The 20,141-nt window shown below is 39.6% G+C and overlaps 1 protein-coding gene across 2 annotated transcripts; it reads left to right on the forward strand.

Moving 5' to 3' along the window:
* Positions 1-16,191: 16,191 nt before the first annotated feature.
* On the forward strand, positions 16,192-19,588 carry LOC133885503 (lipase-like). 2 transcript variants are annotated; one of them, XM_062325225.1, is made up of 10 exons: positions 16,195-16,542; positions 16,941-17,011; positions 17,139-17,204; positions 17,324-17,371; positions 17,459-17,526; positions 17,739-17,811; positions 17,891-18,052; positions 18,614-18,808; positions 18,968-19,056; positions 19,142-19,588. In XM_062325225.1, exons 1-10 carry the CDS (start codon positions 16,476-16,478, stop codon positions 19,329-19,331), a joined length of 1,029 nt encoding a protein of 342 aa, XP_062181209.1. In that variant the 5' UTR covers positions 16,195-16,475; the 3' UTR covers positions 19,332-19,588. The 2 variants fall into 2 exon arrangements, with proteins under 2 accessions (XP_062181208.1, XP_062181209.1); XM_062325224.1 differs by having other exon boundaries at positions 16,192-16,542; positions 17,324-17,526.
* Positions 19,589-20,141: the final 553 nt, after the last annotated feature.

A 20,141-nucleotide genomic window follows, 5' to 3' on the forward strand; every position in this document is an offset into this window, starting at 1 on the left:
TATATCTTGAATTTCACACCTTAACCCTCCATAAAAGCGTGTTATTGCAGCCTCTTCATCCTCAATAATATCACAATGCAACATACTAATTTGTAACTCCTAGTAATATTCTTCTACAGATCTATCACCTTGGTTTAAGTGCTGCAATTTCTTACGCAAATCACATTTAAAAGAGGGTGGAACAACTCTGCTACGCATAGCAACCTTTAAAGCATGCTAAGTACTAGGAGCTAATCCGTCGATGCATACCCTATTCCACCATATGATTACAAAAATTTTAAATTCACTAGTGGCTTACCTAACTCTATGCACTTTAGGAACTAAATGAGCATTAAACTTTTGTTCTACTGTCATCTCCCAATCTAAATACCTTTCAGCATCATAAGCACCCTCAAAATATGGTATAGTAAATTTAACCTTAGCAAATGGAGCATCATTAATACGTGGGTTATGTTGCTGAAAATTATTATCTCTCATATCTTGACGATTGAAGTTCAATCAGTTCATTTGTCGTTCATCAAAGGCGTCACGTTCCTGTCTCAAAATTTCATCATCCACGACGGACTCCTCTAGTTCATAGGCTGCACCATGAGGGTCCACTCAACCATTGTTCGGTGGCGGATTAACCAATCGATCAAAGCGTGTATTGAGCATTGCAATGCTTTCATTAAGTCATTGCAATGCAGTATTGGTTCCCGCAAGCTTCTTGTCGATGTCGTCATTAATAGTTTGTCGATGATCATCCAACAATATTGTGAGTTCTTCCCTCAAAACACACTCTTTCGCATCCGATGCTTCTCCTGCCATGGTTAGTCGAAGATAGAAAACAACTAAAGATAAATTATCCCTATCGACTACTAGGTGGTGGAGGTGGAGTCACACACTCTCAAGCATCTTACCACGCTCTTGCAAGTGTTCTTACCAATTACCGCAGTTGGTACAACCGGTGGCTGGTTCGTGATACTCTCTCTCTCTCTCTCTCTCTCTCTCTCTCTCTGTGTGTGTGTGTGTGTGTGTGTGTGTGTGTGTGTGAACTTTGGCTACCTCTGTTTGGGCTATCGAGTGATACTCAAACTTTGTCAGAAAATGCTTGATATGATGAGTTCGTAGGATGTCCGAGAGCAACCAGAAACAAATAGACTCCGACTAGGTTGTGAAGGCAAAAACGAGTGGATAGTTGAATCTGACTAGGTGATCGAACCCGAAAGGATGATCAGATTCGAGAAGGTGGACGATTTTGATTAGGTGGTCGGAGTGACTGGTTGGCACCCTGAGTGGGTGGTCGAAGTGGCCGGTCGGACCCCGAGTGGGTGGTCAAAATAACTGGTCAGGACCCCGAGTGGGTGGTCGGAGTGACTAGTGGTCGAACCCGAGTAGATGGTTGACTCAACTAGTGGTCGAACTCGAGTAGATGGTTTAAGCGACTAGTGGTCGAACACAACTTGATGGTCGACTCGACTAGTGGTCGAACTCGAGTAGATGGTTAAAGCGACTAGTGGCCGAACACGACTTAATGGTCGACTGACTAGTGGCCGAACTCGAGTAGATACACAATCTCGGCTATAGCAAACAAGGTCAAACCGAGACACGCGACGACTAAACATCAAGACTCAACACTAGAAACTAGAACACGATGACTCGACCAGCAACAAAGACACCGACGATGGACTCAAACTCAATGACGCGAATACTGAAAACAAAATTGTGAAGGCTCAAAGTGGTTTGGACAGCGGAAAAACTAAGATCTAAATATTTTTGTAGGGTAATTTTCTGGACTCTAGGTAATAGAAAATGATGAAACAAAGGGGTAACTGATATTACCTAACGGGCAACTGAGGCTCTGATACCACTTGATACGTGTTTGCTCAATCTTCCAATAGGTAATATGATAAGTTGATTGGTGGAGCTTCGACGTTGATGATCCAAAGGCTCCGAACAGAACAGATCGAGAACCCTCGCAACCACTACACCACTACTCTGTGGTAATCAACCGTGCCAAGACGTAGTTGACCTCGCCAAGAAGGTTTTTCCTGCAAGCAAATTGAGAACCCAAGCAAGAACAGGTAGATGCAATCTGAATATTGCTAATTACAAATGAAGTACTCGACTTGGGGTTTAACAAACCGATAAACGGTGAAACTGTCTAAAACAGAATAATCTAAGCTAAACCTAAGCCTAAACTATGATAGCTATTTTGTATATATAGGGGGATATGAGGAGGTTGATCTAGGGTTGTACAGCCATGGAAAGATGCGTACACAACCTGGACTCCTACTCCGACATGATTACAAGACCCAACTAGGTCCAAAACAGTGGCACAACACCTTATTCCTTGATTACACCATAAGGAATATTTAGTCTAGCTCATATTCATTGGAAAGGGCTTGTCGTAAGCTTTCCAGAATATCCAAGATTTTCTAAAACAGACTTCGTATGAGAGAGTTATGTCCATTTTACTGATGTGTTGTCCTGGGACTCGACCACGACCACGACCTTAACCTCGACCACGACCATGACTAGAGCTCAGCCTTGAGTCCGAGTAGACTTGGCCTTCGAGGGGTGACATTCGGGTAAGGTTGTGCTGCTTCTCTCACATTCCTAAGCAATAAAATATCGTAAGAATTTAGTAGTAATCCATCCAATGAAGCATGAACAGTAAGGGACGAGTTCACATGATGGTCTAATTATCGTGCACGTGCTCTTGTAATTGGACCTTGTATGATTTGAGGATTATTGGCAGTATTGATCATATTTGAAGGAGCCATAGGCTCATCACCTTCCATCTCCGTCAGCGGCAACCTCCATCATGGCCAACGCGACCCCCATCTCGGTCGGATCGGCTTTGGCCCCTCTCCGGTCGCTTTGAGGGGCTCCATTGCGGCACAGGCGACACCGTGGTGGTCCACGGTGACCATCCCACACACGGTCGGCTCAGCTCCTACTGGGCGGCCCGGTGCAGCCACCTCAAACTTCCGCACGACGTCGCTCCACCTTCGAAAGCCAACCGGTGGCTCTTCGACAACTGTCACGGCACCAGCCCAATATGTGTCAGCCCATCTCCGGTGGCCAATGATCTAACTCTGGCAGGGGGCGCCAGGAATCACACATGGCGGCGGCGGCAGTGCCATAGGGCGATTTGGGATTGTAACCGTAACCGCCCGGTCTCTCTCCTTCTTATATGGAGCGGGGAAAGGGGGAAATTGGCCAGGCCTTGGGCCAAAAGCCCGCAAAAGCTAGAGCCCAAGTTGTCTCGGCCCACATGCCGAAAACTCGTGATGACTCGCTATTTTCATAAAACCCCTAGGTTTCTTCATAATTATATTACAGTCTAATATTTATTGTTTATAGTACTATAAAATTATTTTATAGCCCCTGTCCTTAACTATAATTATGTTCAGCACTGTTTTATGTTGTAAATTGATGTTCCAAACCCTGTTTTATCTAGAAATTTGATATGTCACATGTGTTTGCCCTTGTGCATTCCCTACGACATACCATTATGTTTACAACTTTGTTTTTGCAATTGAAATTCTATTTCTTGCAAAAATACTTATTAACGCAAATTAAAGTGATTACCTCTTCCACTAGATATAACGCAATGTTCCAAACCTTTGCATATTAGCCATACACAAGGTAGTACTCTAGTACTACTGCGGGATCTACACTATGTTTAAAACATAGTGATTATCCTTAAAGTGTGTACCCAATATCAAATTTGGAACAAAGGCCTACACCTTTTCAGATGATTACCTTAATTCATATCTCATATTGGCTATACATAAGGTAATACCTAAATACTACTGAGAGATCTACACTATATTTACCACATAGTGACTATCATCAACGTGCGTACCCAATTTGAATATGAATTAAACAAGGTCTACACCATGTTGGTGATTACCTTCAATTATAACACAAGTTTTTGCGTAACACAAGGCAGTGGGATTCATGGCATCTGTTGCATAGTTACACATTATGCCCCCACTACTAAGAGGTCTACACCATTTTTTTAGGTGACTACCTTCAATGTGTTAGCAACATAATTTGAGATCTACACTATGTAATTCAAGTCTCAACTTGACTTTACAATTTTTGGATTATTACAACATTATCATGATTCTTTAATTTACCCAAAGTGTAAAATCATTCAATCATTGGTCAATTTGTAGGACAAAATGTCAAACGTCAAGTTCGACAAACTCGAGTTAGATGGCAAAAACTATCTAACATAGGTAATAGACATGAAGATAAGTCTATCGTCCCGCGAAATCATAAGGGCAATTAATCCTCCTCAAGAGGGAGATCCATCACTTCAAGATGAAATCAAGTATGGGGCTTTATACTTCATAAGGCATCATATTCATCCAGATTCAAAATTTGAATACTTGATAGATGAAAATCCACATGATCTATAGAACTCGCTCAAAGAGTGATATGAATAGCAAAAGGCAGTCATACTACTTGAAGCATAACGCGAGTGGTCCAACATTTGCATCTAGGATTTTAAATCCATTAGAGAATATAATCATGTTGTTCACAAGATCTGCTCTAGGTTGCTATTTTGTGACAAAGCTCCCACATATGCGGAAAAAATTGAAATAATTTTGTTTGCAATGCTTCGTGCCCATAGGGTATTACAACAACAATATTGTGCTAGGAACTACCAGCACTATTCTAAATTAATTCTCACTTTACTTCAAGCCAAAAAGCACGATGAACTTCTTTTGAAGAATCATCACCAGCGCCCTATAGGCACTGCCCCTTACCTGAAGTTAACTCTAATATTCAGAATACCAAGAAGTTCGACAACAAAAAACGTCGCCCAAGAACTTCAAAGGCAAGAAGAATCGTAACAAGAAGCAGAAATTCCATAGAAACAACAAGGGGAAGAGCATTTTCAAGAACAATAAAGACAAATCTGATATTTGTCGTAAATGTGGTTGTTACAACCACACAACTAAGAAATGTTGCACCCCAAAACACTTGGTTGATCTATACCTTAAGTCCCTTGGATAAAGCCAACCAACTCAAGGGTTCCCAAAGCGTTCATCCAAAACCAAACAACGATATCACTCTGCGGCAGCAAGAGGACCTTGAGAGCATGGACAACATGCTCGTGGAATTTGCTTCAAACGACTTATTTGGAGACCTCAATTAGGCTCCCAATTAATTAGATATTGTTATATCTAGGTCCTACATAGTATTGTAATAGGTTGTTGTTATCTTATACTATATTGTATATTTCAATAATGTATCAGCACATTGATACTCAATAAAGTTGCATGTATTCTATATATCTATGAAGAATTTCACTTTAAATTCTCCATTTCTATATATAGATGTCTACGGGGGACAATCCGATGGAAGATGAAATGTGCTTAGTGGGTAGAGATACCACTAACTCTATATTAAGGGAGACTAAATATTTCCAAACTCTTAAAAAGAGTAAAGGAAATGTTTTGACAATCGTGGGACGCAATGCTATAATTGTTGGCTCTATTCGTGCCATAATCACTCTTCCTATAGGTACTCAAATTACAATTGACGATGCACTATTGTATCTCGATTCAACACATACCCTACTAAGTTATAGATATATCCATCAAAATGGTTTCTATATTGAAACCCATGATGACAACAAAGAGGAATATCTCCTCATTACCAACAATAACCGATATGACAAACAAATACTAGAGAAAATTCCCTCTTAATCTTCATGATTGTACTATACATACATCAAACCCGTACCACTTGTTGTGTATACAGTAATTTTTTAGAATGTTGACACATTCCAAATACGGCATGATCGCCTTGGTCATCTCGGTGTCAGGATGATGCGAAAAATTATCAGCAGTTCAATTGGTAATGGCATGAATATTGCCAAATTCCCACAATCTTTGGATTTTCTGTGCACTACATGTGCCACAGGAAAATTGATTTTAAGACCCTCTTATCTTAAAATCCGAGCTGAATCACTCAAATTCCTTGAACGCATTCAAGGCGATATATGTGGTCTTGTCCAACCATTAACTGAACCATTCAGGTCCTTCATGGTTCTCATTGACGCATCTACACGATGGTCACATGTGCCTTTTGTCCACACGAAACCATACTTTTACTCAAAATAATTGCTCAAATTATTAAATTATGAGCACATTATCCTAAACATAGGATACAATCCATTCAAATGGACAATGCGGTTGAATTCACCTCACGTGCCTTCGACGATTATTGTTTGGCCCTAGGAATTCAAGTTCAGCACTCAGTACCATACGTCCATACACTACTGCAAAAAGGCATAAGAGTGCCCATTGAAAAACAGCTTCAATGCTGGTTTTTCAACCGGCACTCTTTACTTGGTACTGATAGTCAGTGACTATCAGTGCCGGGTCTAGAACCGGCACCGAAAAAGGGTTTCGTAGCCAAAAAATAAACAAGCTAGCTCTTTCAAGCCGGCTCGGCTGCCTCTCCTGCCGCTGCCACCACTGTCGTCACTACTGAATCCGGCGATTCGCAGGACGCCCTCCCTGCAGACAAACGCAGCACGTAGGCCATGAACACACACACATACATGCGTGTGGCATGAAGGCCGGCACCATAGAATAGAAAAGCACCGGCATAGAAATCAACGACCATCCTGAGATCATTGTCGCTGTCACCGCAGATGCAGCCGTCAATGTCATCGTCCCGAAGCCGCCGTCGACCACCATCTGCTCCAGGGAAACCCGCCACCACATGACGGGCTGCCACCTCTTTCTTCACTTCCGGCCACCGAAGGACGCAAGGGCCCTTCCCTTCGCTCGCACTGGACCAGATCTAGCCGTGCTCCACCCTAATCTGCTAGCCCCGCCACTGCACAGTGAGGTCATTGCCCTCCTTCCTCGTCCCCGACCATCGAATCGACCAGGGGAGCCTATCACCGCACACGTGCCTCACCAAAGGAGTCCGCGTCCCCGAGCTTCGCCACCCCACTACCACCTCAGACGGCTGATAGAGAGAGAGGAGGAGGAGGAGGAGGAAGGCAGAGATAGGAGGCGGCGGGGAATGAGAGAGAGAGAGGGAGAAAGGAGGCGGTGAGGAACGAGAGAGAGAGAGAGAGAGAGAGAGAGAGAGAGAGAGAGAGAGAGAGAGAGAGAGAGAGAGAGGAGAGATTGAGACTCCAGCGCCGTGTGGATAAGAGTCGATCGAGAAAAAATATCCGGAGAGCCGGACGTGTGTTCGAGCCAAAGTTAGATTGCATCAAAATTTCGGGTAAAAATGATCTATCAGTGTCGATTGTGATTGGAACCGGCACTGATAGTCTGTCTGGTGAGCCAAAACTGGATTCAACCAAAATTTTGGATCTGAACTTAGTTTCAGTGCCAGTTCATAGCTAGAACCGACATTGATACCGACTATCATTACCGGTTCGTGTTACAAAGTGGCACTGATACATCAGTGCCGGGTTGTAACATGAACTAGCACTAATATTCGGTATCAGTGTCGGTTCTTAATGGCTCAATCACTGTTCACCCATGAAAGGTTAAGAACCGGCACTGATACCTCTTCAGTCACAATTTTTATTCAACTGGCACTGATGGGGCGCTACTTATGGCCTGTTTTGTAGTAGTGATACTCAAAATGGTTTGGCCAAATTTCTCATCAAGAGAGCCAAGCTCATTGCATGACCATTATTACATAATTGCAATCTACCAACTTCATGTTGGGATCATGTAATCTTACATGCTACTGACTTAATTCAATTACGTCCAACTGCATATTACATAGCTTCCACGCTATAGATTGTACATGGAAATCCTCCTAGCATTTCCCATCTGTGAAAATTTGGTTGCGTAGTATACGTAACGATCTCACCATCGCAGCGTACATTAGTGGACCCACACAGGAAATTGGGGATCTACATGAGGTATAACTCTCCGTCAATCATAAAATATCTCGAGCCCCTCATAGGGGACCTATTTACAGTCCGGTACGCTAACTGCATATTTGATGAGGAGCATTTCCCAGCACTAGGGGGAGATTTCAAGTACCAGAAAGAATGCCAAGAAATTAATTGGAATGCCACAGACATTTCCTCCTCAGACCCACATACTTACGAATCTGAACTCCAAGTTCAGAGAATCATAAATTTTAAAATATTGCAAATAACCAGTCAGATGCATTTACTGACAAGAATGGTGTCACTAAATCCTATATTCCTTGTAGGAATGTGCTGGAAAGAGTGTAGGTGCCAAACAAAACCACTCCACTCCCAAATCAAAATAATATGGAGAGAAGAACGGTCACAAAGGATAAAGCTTCTTGCAAACTACCGCGGAAACAGAGGAATCCCTCCTCCAAAATAGTAAATGCAAATCAACGTCAAGACCATGGCAGAGTGCCGCAAGCACTAGGACTGGACAAAATGGAAGGATGCAATCCAGGCAGAATTGCGCTCGCTCTCCAAAAGAGAGGTATTCACATCAGTAATACTTATTCCTTGTAATATTTTTCCCTATTGGATACAAGTGGGTTTTCATCCACAAACGGAATGAAAACAACGAGGTGGTGAGATATAAAGCGAGGCTTGTAGCACAAGAGTTCACGCAGAGACCCGACATTGATTTCAATGAGTCTTATTCTCCAGTAATGAATCGAATCACATTTTGATATCTAATTTTATTGACAGTTCAAAATCATCTATCTATGCAGTTGATGGATGTAGTGACCGCATACCTATATGGGTTACTTGATTTGGACATATATATGAAAGTCCCCGAAGGACTAGACATTCCGAATCCAAATGCAAACCACAATATGTATTGTGTAAAGCTTAAAAAGTCACTATATGGCTTAAAACAGTCGGAAAGAATGTGGTACAATCGACTAAAAGAGTTCCTTTTACAAAAAGGGTACTCTAACAATGATGATTGCCCATGTGTTTTCATAAAGAAGTCCTCAATAGGATTTTGTATTATCTCTGTTTATGTTGATGATCTGAATATCATCAGAAATATAGAAGATATAGATGAAGCACGCAATCATCTAAAGACAAAATTTGAAATGAAGGATTTGGGTAAAACCAAACTTTGCTTGTGTAAGAATCTTCCTTCAAGTATTCTAGTACACCAAGCCGCATATACCTAGAAAATATTGGAGAATTTCAATATGGACAAATCATATCCATTCAAGACTCTTATGGTTGTTCGATCTCTTGATATGGAGAAAGATCTATTTAGACCACGGGAGGTAAGAGAAGAGATACTGGGACCCAAGGTTCCTTATCTCAGTGCCATTGGAGTGCTTATGCATTTTGCAAATTGCACCATGCCTTATATCGCATTTGCAGTGAACTTACTAGCTAGACATAGCGGTGCTCCAACTAAACGTCATTGGGCAGGAGTCAAGAATATCTTTCGATATCTCTAAGGCACCATAGATCTTGGTCTTTTCTTTAAAAAAATAAGATATGAATTTGATTGGATACACTGACGCTAGCTACTTATCAGATCCCCATAATGTCAGATCACAGACAAGTTTCAGGTTCTTAAACGGTGGAACAACTATTTCATGGAAGTCTTCAAAACAGACTCTAGTGGCTACATCTACAAATCATTCTGAAATAATTACATTATATGAAGCATCACGTGAATGCGTGTCTTTACAGAATGATAAACCACATACAACAATCATGTGGTATTAGTTCAATTGAATCACTAACAATTATCTATGAAGATAATTCTACATGCATTGCTCAAATGCAAACAGGTTACACAAAGAATAATATAATCAAACATATTGCTCCTAAAATGTTCTATCCTCATAAATTACAAATTAATGTGGAGATAAAAACCTTGTAAACTAAGTTATGTGATAATCTCGCTGATCTATTCACTAAATCATTACCAACTTCTACATTCCAAAAATATGTTCACGGAATTGGTATGCGATAACTACAAGATTTTCAAGGTTCGGGGGGAGTTGATCCCTGAATGATAATTTGTTCATATTATATTGTACTCTTTTCCTTTATGAGTTTTTCCTATACGGCTTCTCATATAAGGGTTTTTTTTAATGAGGTAATACCTATTTTATTCCTCCTATTTTCTCAACTGATTTTTTAGAGGTTTTAAAATGATCCAAAGATCATAATTATTGCTCTCTAAGCTCATCAATGAGTTTTTCCCTCCTCGGTTTCTCATATGAGCTTACAATGAGGCAATAACCAATATATGCCATATCATTTCTTCTTATATTTTTCCTTTAGATTTTAAAAGAGTTTTAATGGTATATTAACATATCAACATATTATATTCTCCCCATATTTTTTTCATAGAGTTTTAAAGGAGTTTTCAACAAGAAGTTTACATTCAAGATAATTGATCAAATGGGAGTGTTAAGAACAGACGTCCTCTACTTCACAAGCATGTGATCAATTAGTAATATAATTGCTAGTAGCAGTTAGTAATTGGAAGGACACCCGTTAAGAGGCAACCAACCGCACCAACAGATGCTTAGCCGTTCTTTCTCTGTGTGTATATATGTAAACACATTAATCACTAAGACAAGTTCTTAATTCTACTGTTTAATTACTCTCTGATTCTCTACTCCATCTACTACATCTCCATTTCAAACATAAGTCACTGGCTAGTGGCACACACAAAGGTCATTGGAGCCTATTGGCACACACAAATTCCAATGGCATGACCAAATTCTAGTTGAAACTAGCGCACATATTCATTCTCTCCAAGGGTGGGTGAATCTCAAGACGATATAGTGAAGCCACTTACCCAACTACAAATATTTGGGCTTATGACTAGGATTCAGAAAATCTCTACCAGGCATGCACACAAATAGCGAGGATGGCATGCAAGCAAAGCAATGAACTTCCAAATAACATACACACAAATTTGCTATAGAAAACATACCACTTATTTGCATATGGCTAGACATTGACATACTTCATTTTCGACACTAACTCTAGAGCAAAATGAGGAAAACAGGAAGGGAGCTCTTTCCTTGGGACCTTAGAAATCTATCCAATGAGACCAATAGGGTTAGCCACATACCTATCTGAGGAGAGGCCAGATCAGAGACTGTAACCTGTGGAGGTATAGAAATCCCCCCCCCCCCCCACCCACAAAAAAAAACTTCGGCAAGTTCATCACTAGTAGAAATCCCCAAGTCTATACCGTTTTAATCCATTCCTACTAGTGAAATGAGAAACGAAGCGAAAGGAAGCCCCTTTACGTGCTGCCTCAGTCCCATGTAATCTAAAATAGAAATTATTTTTCCCGTAATTTAAACTTGCTTCAACATTATAATCGAAACAGAAACTTTTGGGTGTCGGATGAATTATATCTAGAATTAAGGTCAGATTCGTACACCATTTTTTTTCCCACAAAAGAAATTCTAAGTTCCCACCTTATTGTCAGTACCCTCTAACCAAATGTTCACTACTAATGTTGTACTTGCATTAAAGTTAAATCCTGCAATATTTAGTACAGGTTCCAAATCTATGCTAACCTTAAAATGGCTAGTACAGAATCCGTATTCACTATCCAATGCCCTAATAATTATAAGTTTCTGTTATTGTTGAAGTTAGGTGTCAAAAAAGTGCTCACGGTTAAGTAGCACGACATCACGATCATATGTTTTCATGAATGGCTTTTTAAATAAAGATAAGACATCAGTTTACACAAGCCCCTTAATTGAAACACCCAAAATTATAACTTTTCATATATGTTATAGCTAGTAATATTCTACTGGAATTCAGTTCGATTGAAGTATACCCTTCGTACTTCTCAAAATGTTTTCATCCCATGTATATCATATATAAGCCTTTCTTATAAGCGCTTCTTTGCATACTTATCCGTTATTTAGTTTCAAAAAGATCAGGTATACAATATATAATATGTCAGAAATTACTTGCTGTGTAAGGGGGTTCATCTGCGGCCCATCCCATTCTCTCCAACCTCTACATAGCTGATGCTATTCTCCACACAAAATATAAAAATTTAACGATGGAAGTTTGGACATGGTCGCTATATATGCACCCATATAGAAGAGGTGATCGCTAGCTAATACTGTGAAATACTTGTCGTTAGTATGTATCCATTTTGCAATACTGAATGGATGACAGAATGGCAAGCAGAGAAACTAGACTGCACAGAGATCAATTGAACCTTACTTGAATAATGGAGAATAATGCAACAAGCTCGTAACCAGTCCAACAAATGAATGCACAAGCAAACATAGGGACTTCAAAGTACTGCAATTTCATGATATATATGCAAGAGAATCATCGCCTTGCCATTTTTGCCACCCCCAAAATAAAGAAATAAATAAATAAGTGAACTTTGTTGCTTGCTCAACACATAATATACTTTATCCATTAGATCAACAAAATAATCTCGATCAACACAAATCCAATGTTCACAATAAATGACTTGGTCGCAAGGAAAAATCAGGATACTTACAAGTAGCAAATCTGTCCATTAAAACAGACCTAACACAAGATTCACTGCCCACCTGCAAAAAAAAGGGAGGCAAAAATGTATCCCTTACACATGTAATAATTGAAACTAGCAAGATGCCCCGCACAATTGCACGGCTGGATTTAGATATTGTTTTGAGAGAAAAGTGTTTCCATGTTTTTCATTTCTCTAATGCCAAAGTAATTGTTGACCTTATTAAATTGATAATCTAACACTTAAACACATTGTGCTTATAATTTGTAACACTTCAAGTATCCATACAAATTTAGGTTCTAATTAACTTACTAAAGACGTGCATAAAAGAGCTATTTGAAAGATAGCCAAAATTATGGGCCTATAAAAAGTTTGGTTCCTAACCAAAGACATATTTGCAAGGTATTAGTTGAATAATCATCTTTGCGGCCTTCTCTTTCACTATTGCAACACTGATTTCTCATCTAATTGCTCTTCAGCTGACCTCATAACTTTATCACTGCTAATGTCATATTGAATATTGCAAAAACATCCAAGAGCACTCCTTAAGTTCTCCACCTTCCGTTGAATAAAACTGCATTCAAGCCTCTTTTCAGTTACAATAGCAAGCCCTTCCCTGGGTAAACACAAGAATTATAAATCACCACAAAATAAATAGTATTTTGTATGCAAGTGAAAACGTATCATAATGAATTTCAAAGCTGTGAAGATTATCTACTTCATTTTACCGAATTCGAGCTTACATGATGGTAGAATCAACAGAATTTACTCAAAATAATGGGTGAAGAAGAATGAGAATAATGGAACAAGGTGGTCACATTATCACAAGAATATAAGCAACAAAAACAGCAAAAAACATATAACTATACAAGGTGGTAGTAGAAGCATGTCTACTCAAAGTTTGGAGGTAATAAATCATAACCATAGTAGGAGTTGAAAAAGATTAACCATTATTGGGTGTCAAATCCATCGCCTGTAGCTGTCTACACTCTATAATTGACTTTATACGTATGGCTTTCCAACTGAAACAAACAAGGCAATTTGAAATGTGGGATATGCATGATGCATTACTAGAAACAAAGCCAGAAAATTCTGTTACAATTTAGTATAAACATGGAATACCTGTCCGTCACTAAAATTGATCAAAGTTGTTGCATGAAGAGAAGCATCATTCATTCATCCAGCATCGGAAATCTTAGATTTCAGAAAGCAGCACACTTGAAATCCAACTTGACATATATGAGCTTTATTCTGACAACAAAGAAAGGTCGACTCAACAAAAAAAAAAAATGTAACCCCGAACTTAGCAATGAAAGGTACCAAGGTTGGTGTTAAACTGACAACAATTTCTTGTAGCATTTTTTTTAATAAAAAGGGGTCTACATGATGTGAAATTAGAATAGCATTAATCTGCAGCTTCAGATGCAGTATTAATCTGAAACATAGCTTTACAAACAGCAATAACACTCACATCAAGCTTTGGGTATGGGACCCTCAGTCCTTCACTAAGTTATTAATAAATTATTGAACCAGCTACTAAGCTGCTGCTACTACTACTGGACCACTGAATCAGTTACTACTGAAAATACGAACCAACTACTACTAAACTACACGACATTGCCTACCATATTAGAGACCAGCTACTACCGAACCAATTAGTCTTCACGTCGGATCAAGAGCATGCAACATATGAGCATGGCTAGTCCTCCTCCACCTTCGCAAGCCGCAAGTCGGAGATTCTAGATTTTTAAAGAATTACAGATCGAGATTGTTTTCACTTAACCAAAAAAGGACCTTTCTTTTTTACTAATAATACAACAAAACAAAACTCTAATCTTGTGCATCGTTCTAATACAAAACTCTCTTCCCCTAATCGTTGCTCCGATCGCAACCAAAGAACTTGATCTTATAGAGAAACATCAATCAATGGTACACAATAGAAACAGTTAATATTGGAATGAACATCTCAAGAACCGTAGCACTCTAGGAATCATCTATGTCTAAAAGGCTTGATCAGAAGTGCCTAGGGAGGAAAATACGAACGAAATCGAACTATAGAACCCTAGAGAGACACCAAGCGCACGCGACACGTGGATCAGCTGAAATGGAGGTCTAACAACGTGACATGAAGGCTAATTGTGGCCGTTCGTGGAGGAGGCCGATGGTGAGGTGGCAAAGGCGACCAAAAGCTTAGAATGGTCATGTGTGATAGAGGAGGAGAAGGAGAAGGCACCTATGATGGCATGAAAACGCCCAGTAGTGGCGGGGAGCATTTGGCGGCGGAGGGAAATGCTCAGTGGTGATGGGGAGTGCCTGGCAGCGGAGGAGAATCGTGGAGTCAGGGACAAGAGGGTTCGATGGGGGAGGAGGAGGAATTATCTTTTCCTTTTTTCAGCCTAAAATCTGAAGCAAGCCTCCGTTTGAGCTCTGGAAAGAGTTGGATTTTCACTTTCCAAATCCATGGTGGAGCCAAACAGGCCGGGTCAGGAATAAAAATCCAATTCAACCCAAATGACGGGATCCAAACAGGCCCTTATGGAAATTCTATTTTGCTTCAAATTCTTGTGTTTTTCTGTGTAACATCCAAACACTTCATTTGAGACGATTTTTCCAGTGTTCTAAATTCTTGTAGGACTCCAAGTGCCAATGCACTCCAATTATACATTTTCCTATTCATGCATTTCGAGAATCTTGTGTTTCAAAGAAACCTTACACACAACGACTGTGCAATCTATGAACTGTGCAAAGTTCCTTTGTACTGTGAGGTTTGCTTTGAGATAATGCTTCGAGTTACTTGAGTTGGTCTATGCGCAATGCTGTTTAGACATCTGGTGCCAGTGGTTTGGATTTTCGCTTGCTGGGCTGGGTTCAGGAATTAGTGTTCCTCGTGCTAAGATCGGTTGTCTAACCTTGGTTACTGTGGTTGGTAATCGCTCTTTGTGCACTGCTGTCCGCACTCTTAACACACAAATTGTGATTCTGAGGATGACCTGTTGAGGTTCATCAAAAGAATTTTCCAAGACAGAATTTTACTTTTGTGTTTTTCCCTAATTTTCTTCACTGCAATCTTTGAACTGTGCAATTTCCTGTGTAGTGATTTTTGCTTCCTGAAAGGTTAGTCCCACGGACGAACAAGCATTGTGACAAGTTTCTGTTCACCAACAGCAAGGTTCGGTCTTGGCCATTAGTTTTGGTTTGGTCTTCCTATGTTCAGTTCTGCCTCCTGTATTATTTGTGCGTGTTTTACTAAGTTAACATTATTATCAATTGTATATTTTCTAACTCCCGTTGCAAAACTAGAGCATTCAACTAGTAAAACTAATTTGAAAAAATCTATTCTCTTACCTCGAAAGTCACATCTACATTAAAACTTTATAGATATTTAAAAATTTTATATTATTAGATTTATCTTGAAACAAACTTTATTAGTATAGTATATTTTCCAATATCTATAATTTTTTAAAAACGAACGATCATATTTGCTACAGTAAAAATTTGATGGCAAATAAAAATAAACAAAGGTAATATCACTTCTACACAGTGGGCCCTTAAATGCACATTCTTCACATGGCACCCTCAGGCCTCCAAATTCACCTTTAATTGGGCCGAGAGCATTCCTGTCTAGCCCCAATAAGCCTCGAACTCTCTAAGGACTGCTGTTTTTACACATAACCCCCTGATCTATACAGAAATCTCATAATTATCAGCGATGTGTTTCCTTTATCCCCTCCCTTAGGTCATCGTAAGTGGTTACTTTTCTCTTCTCCCTTCTCTTTTTTACTTGCCCTATACTCCTCAAACTCGAATTGTTTATGTATCACCTAAATCCGATTCAGTGTGCACCTAATCGCAATAATTGGTCCCTCGCCGGATTGGGCCAAGTCCATCCGCACAAATTTCGCGAACCTGGTGCTCCGGTGAGGCGGGTTCCGTTGTTCTTGAGCCGAATTTGGGCAAGATTTTGGTCTTCCTCCGCGGAATCCGGAGGGCGATTTCGTTCTGGTTCTTGCGTTGTGGCTCCAGGATATGGAGCGGCGTGGGTGGCTCAAGGCCGCGGTTTTGATGTGCTTGTTGGTTCTTTGCTCCGGAAGAGGTAGGTTCTTGGCCGTTCGTTGTTCGTTGCTCTTCTCGCCGCAAAAAATTCCATCTTGGATTAGTTTCCGCTTGCCGTTGGAGCCTTGTATGGTAGCAAGCGAACTCTGCTTGCTGGTTAATTTTGCCAAGTTGCTTGGGGAATGTGGGTGATCCGTGATGTTTTCATGAATCGTTTAGCGCTAGAAGATCAATAGTAGTAGTTGTAGCAGTCACATGTTTCGAGCATTTATGTTGTTTGCGGAATTGAAGGTTCTGTCCTGAAGATGCTCGTTCATACACAATATGTTGCCATGACCTGCAAGATTTTGTTGTTTAATTAGTCTGAGTTATTCTTGCTGCGTCTCATGTATTGCGCACTTTATTGTATTCTGATATTGCTTCTGCCTTTCTGTTCAGAATTGAAGACCAAACATGCACCCATATATGACCCGACCCTTGCCAGGACTCTTGCTGAATATACTTCTGCTGTAAGTTCATTTGGATTTCTTGTTGCTGTGATCTTCCTCTTTGGGTCATGTTATCTGTGAACACCTCAGAATTTCTAGTGCAATACGCAGTGGTTTCTTATGAACTTTAACTTTGTGTTTTGTGCAGGTTTATACTGCTGACCTGACCCAACTATTTTCGTGGACCTGTCAAAGATGTGGTGACTTAACAGAGGTATTTAGCATCATCAGTTACATGTTTTTGTTTAAGAAAGTTTATGATTTCATCGAAGTTTATTCAAATTCACGTGTGGCTTGGTGTGGGAGATTCATTAAATTTATTTGGTGACTCAGGGGTTCGAGGTGATAGAGCTGATTGTTGATGTGAAAAATTGCTTACAGGTTACTCCTCCCCCTGCCTACCCTGAATCTCTTTTACCTAGCAATAGTCTTTCTCTTGTATTGATGATCCTATGTTTGATGAATCAGGCATATGTTGGTTTTGCTGGAGATATGAATGCAGTTATAGTTGTGTTTAGGGGCACTCAAGAAAACAGGTAGTTATTATATATCTCTTACCACTTAGTATTGCTTTTAATTAAAGTTTTAATTCTTTGAGAAACTTTACTATTCGATGTCTTCCAAAATCCTAATATTATAGATGCTAAATGTGAGGCATTTCAAATTGATACGTTAAGCCAGTAAAATAGATATGAAACTCTATATCATGTTATTCTTTTGCAATAATTTTGTTCCTCTGATTTCTCAGCATTCAGAACTGGATAGAGGACTTATTTTGGAAACAACTTGATCTCGACTACCCGGGCATGCCTGAAGCAAAGGTGAGCATAGTCTGAAGTATGTATGATGAAATTCCATTCATGCAAACACTAGTAATCTTGGTGCTCTATCTTCTTATAGGTTCACAGTGGATTTTATTCTGCTTACCATAACACAACATTGCGTGATGGAGTTGTCAGTGGTATTCAAAAGACCAGGGCAGTGTATGGCAATATTCCTATCATGGTCACAGGACATTCCATGGGAGGGGCTATGGCATCATTTTGTGCCCTTGATCTTGTTGTGAGTAATGAATTTTGTCCGAGGAAAATATGCTTTTCTTTGCTTATAAGTTACTGCCTGTGGATTTCTTTGCTTAGAAAATATGGAGCAGGATGTTTTTTCTTTTTGGCATTTGAGCCTACTAAGGAGGTGAAATTATTTTTGTTATTCATCTAGTCTTAGTTTTGACTGTTACATCAACTTGTATAATTTGCATTCTGTCTGATATATGAAATCAGGAAACAATGATAGCCACTTAATTCCACAATTGTTAGATTAAACTCTCTTTACATTTCACGGGCTAACTATTGCTAATATTGTGTGAATCCTACCAGTACCAGTTGAGATTAAGAACCTTGGTCTGAGCATAAATTTTGTGCCAAACTTCCTGTGCCAGAGTCTTAGATAGTTAGATCATATATGTTGATGTGATGCGATACCTTTTCAGTATAGACATAACAGTTTCCTCAAGCATGTAAGGTGCGTTGTGTTGGCTATTTTGGGATTAAAGCATTTTTTTTGCCTTTCCTACATCATTTCATTTTTAAGCTCTATGATAACCCAGATTCTATGTTTTTGTAGGTCAACTTTGGGTTAAAGGATGTGACACTGATGACATTTGGACAACCTCGGATTGGCAATGCTGTCTTTGCTTCTTATTTTAGAAGACATTTGCCAAATGCAGTTCGAGTGATCAACGCGCATGATATTGTGCCTCATTTACCCCCATACTACCACTATTTTCCACAAAAGACATACCATCATTTCCCACGAGAGGTATGATTTTTGTTTGTTTCCCTTTTACCTTTGCTTACAACTGCAGTAGATATAGTATTGTGCTTGATGTTTTGTTTTAAGATATGTGATGAAAATTAGCTATGATTTAACTGTCTCTCATCAATTTTCTGGTACATATCAAATATATCATTCTTTCAGGTATGGATCCATAATGTTGGACTAGGAAGCTTCATATATTCGATAGAGCAAATCTGTGATGGTTCTGGAGAAGACCCGACTTGTAGCAGGTCCCTCTCACGCACATATACGAATTCATGTGGTTTAAACTGCTGTATTGACGCCCCTCCTAACATTGCCCTTTCCGCTTGCCAGGTCTGTGATTGGAAACAGCGTGCACGACCATATACACTATCTTAGCATCAGCATGCATGCTGAGTCATGGGGATCTTGTAGAATCGTCACAGACGACAGAACCCTGCAGTATAAGATGGATCCTGCCGGCAATATTGTCTTGTCGAAGCAACCTGGTTTATCGGTTAATGAGCAACACAGTGCAGAGTGAATAAACTCACGATGGCATGAAGATTTTTCTTATTTGGTATTATTCCCTGTGTTGCTGTATGATCCTATTGTGATGAATTCAAGAGGGGGGGGGGTATAGGAAGCACGGCTTTTGTGTATAATCTATTCGGCCATGTTCAAAATATTGGTAGCAATCTTCTTTTTAGAGGGTGCTTGTTAGCGGTCCAAGGATGCTGTGTATACGCGTGTACATATCTCAAAACTTTTTCAAAGCATAGCATCTGCTACTTGTGATGATTCACTGGTTCCTTACCATCCAATCCAATCTAACATTCAAAATGACTTCATGGTTTCGACATTCAACTTTACACCTAATCCTTACCATAATTTGCAGTAAAATTGAATATTTTCTGTGACGAAATTAGTTTTGGTTGCATGCTTTCACAGTTGTTTCATTGTCAATCGTAAAAACAAAATTGAATATTTTAACAAGAATAACTTGCTTGTAGCACTTCTTTAAAAGTAACAGTTCTTTTAGAATTGTGTGACTTGATATTTGATAATCTACGTTTATTTGGAAGGTGAAAGAAATATGTACAGAGTTTTTCTTACAAATGCTCCAGAAATGATGGCGTGTCAAGGTCTTACATCAGTCTTGATTCACCTCAATTCTGATTGAATAAATCTGATGGCTGAAAGTTTGATTCATAACATTTTTTTTTTTTTTGAGAAAACTTTGGCACATATATCATTGGTCGTTAGCAAGACCTTGCAGCATAAATAGAAAACTGAAACGGAAAAAATGAAAAGAAACAAAAATAGGTTTCAAAAGAGCAAGCATAAGATGCAA

Source organism: Phragmites australis, chromosome 11 (assembly GCF_958298935.1).
Source record: "Phragmites australis chromosome 11, lpPhrAust1.1, whole genome shotgun sequence".
Lineage (NCBI taxonomy): Eukaryota > Viridiplantae > Streptophyta > Magnoliopsida > Poales > Poaceae > Phragmites > Phragmites australis.

Excerpts from the sequence above, each read along its gene's own strand:
- LOC133885503 (XM_062325224.1), top strand. The coding sequence starts at position 16,476 with ATGGAGCGGCGTGGGTGGCTCAAGGCCGCGGTTTTGATGTGCTTGTTG. Across the intron at positions 16,543-16,940 it reads GGTTCTTTGCTCCGGAAGAG|AATTGAAGACCAAACATGCA; the intron begins GTAGGTTCTTGG and ends CTTTCTGTTCAG. Across the intron at positions 18,053-18,613 it reads TTTGTGCCCTTGATCTTGTT|GTCAACTTTGGGTTAAAGGA; the intron begins GTGAGTAATGAA and ends ATGTTTTTGTAG.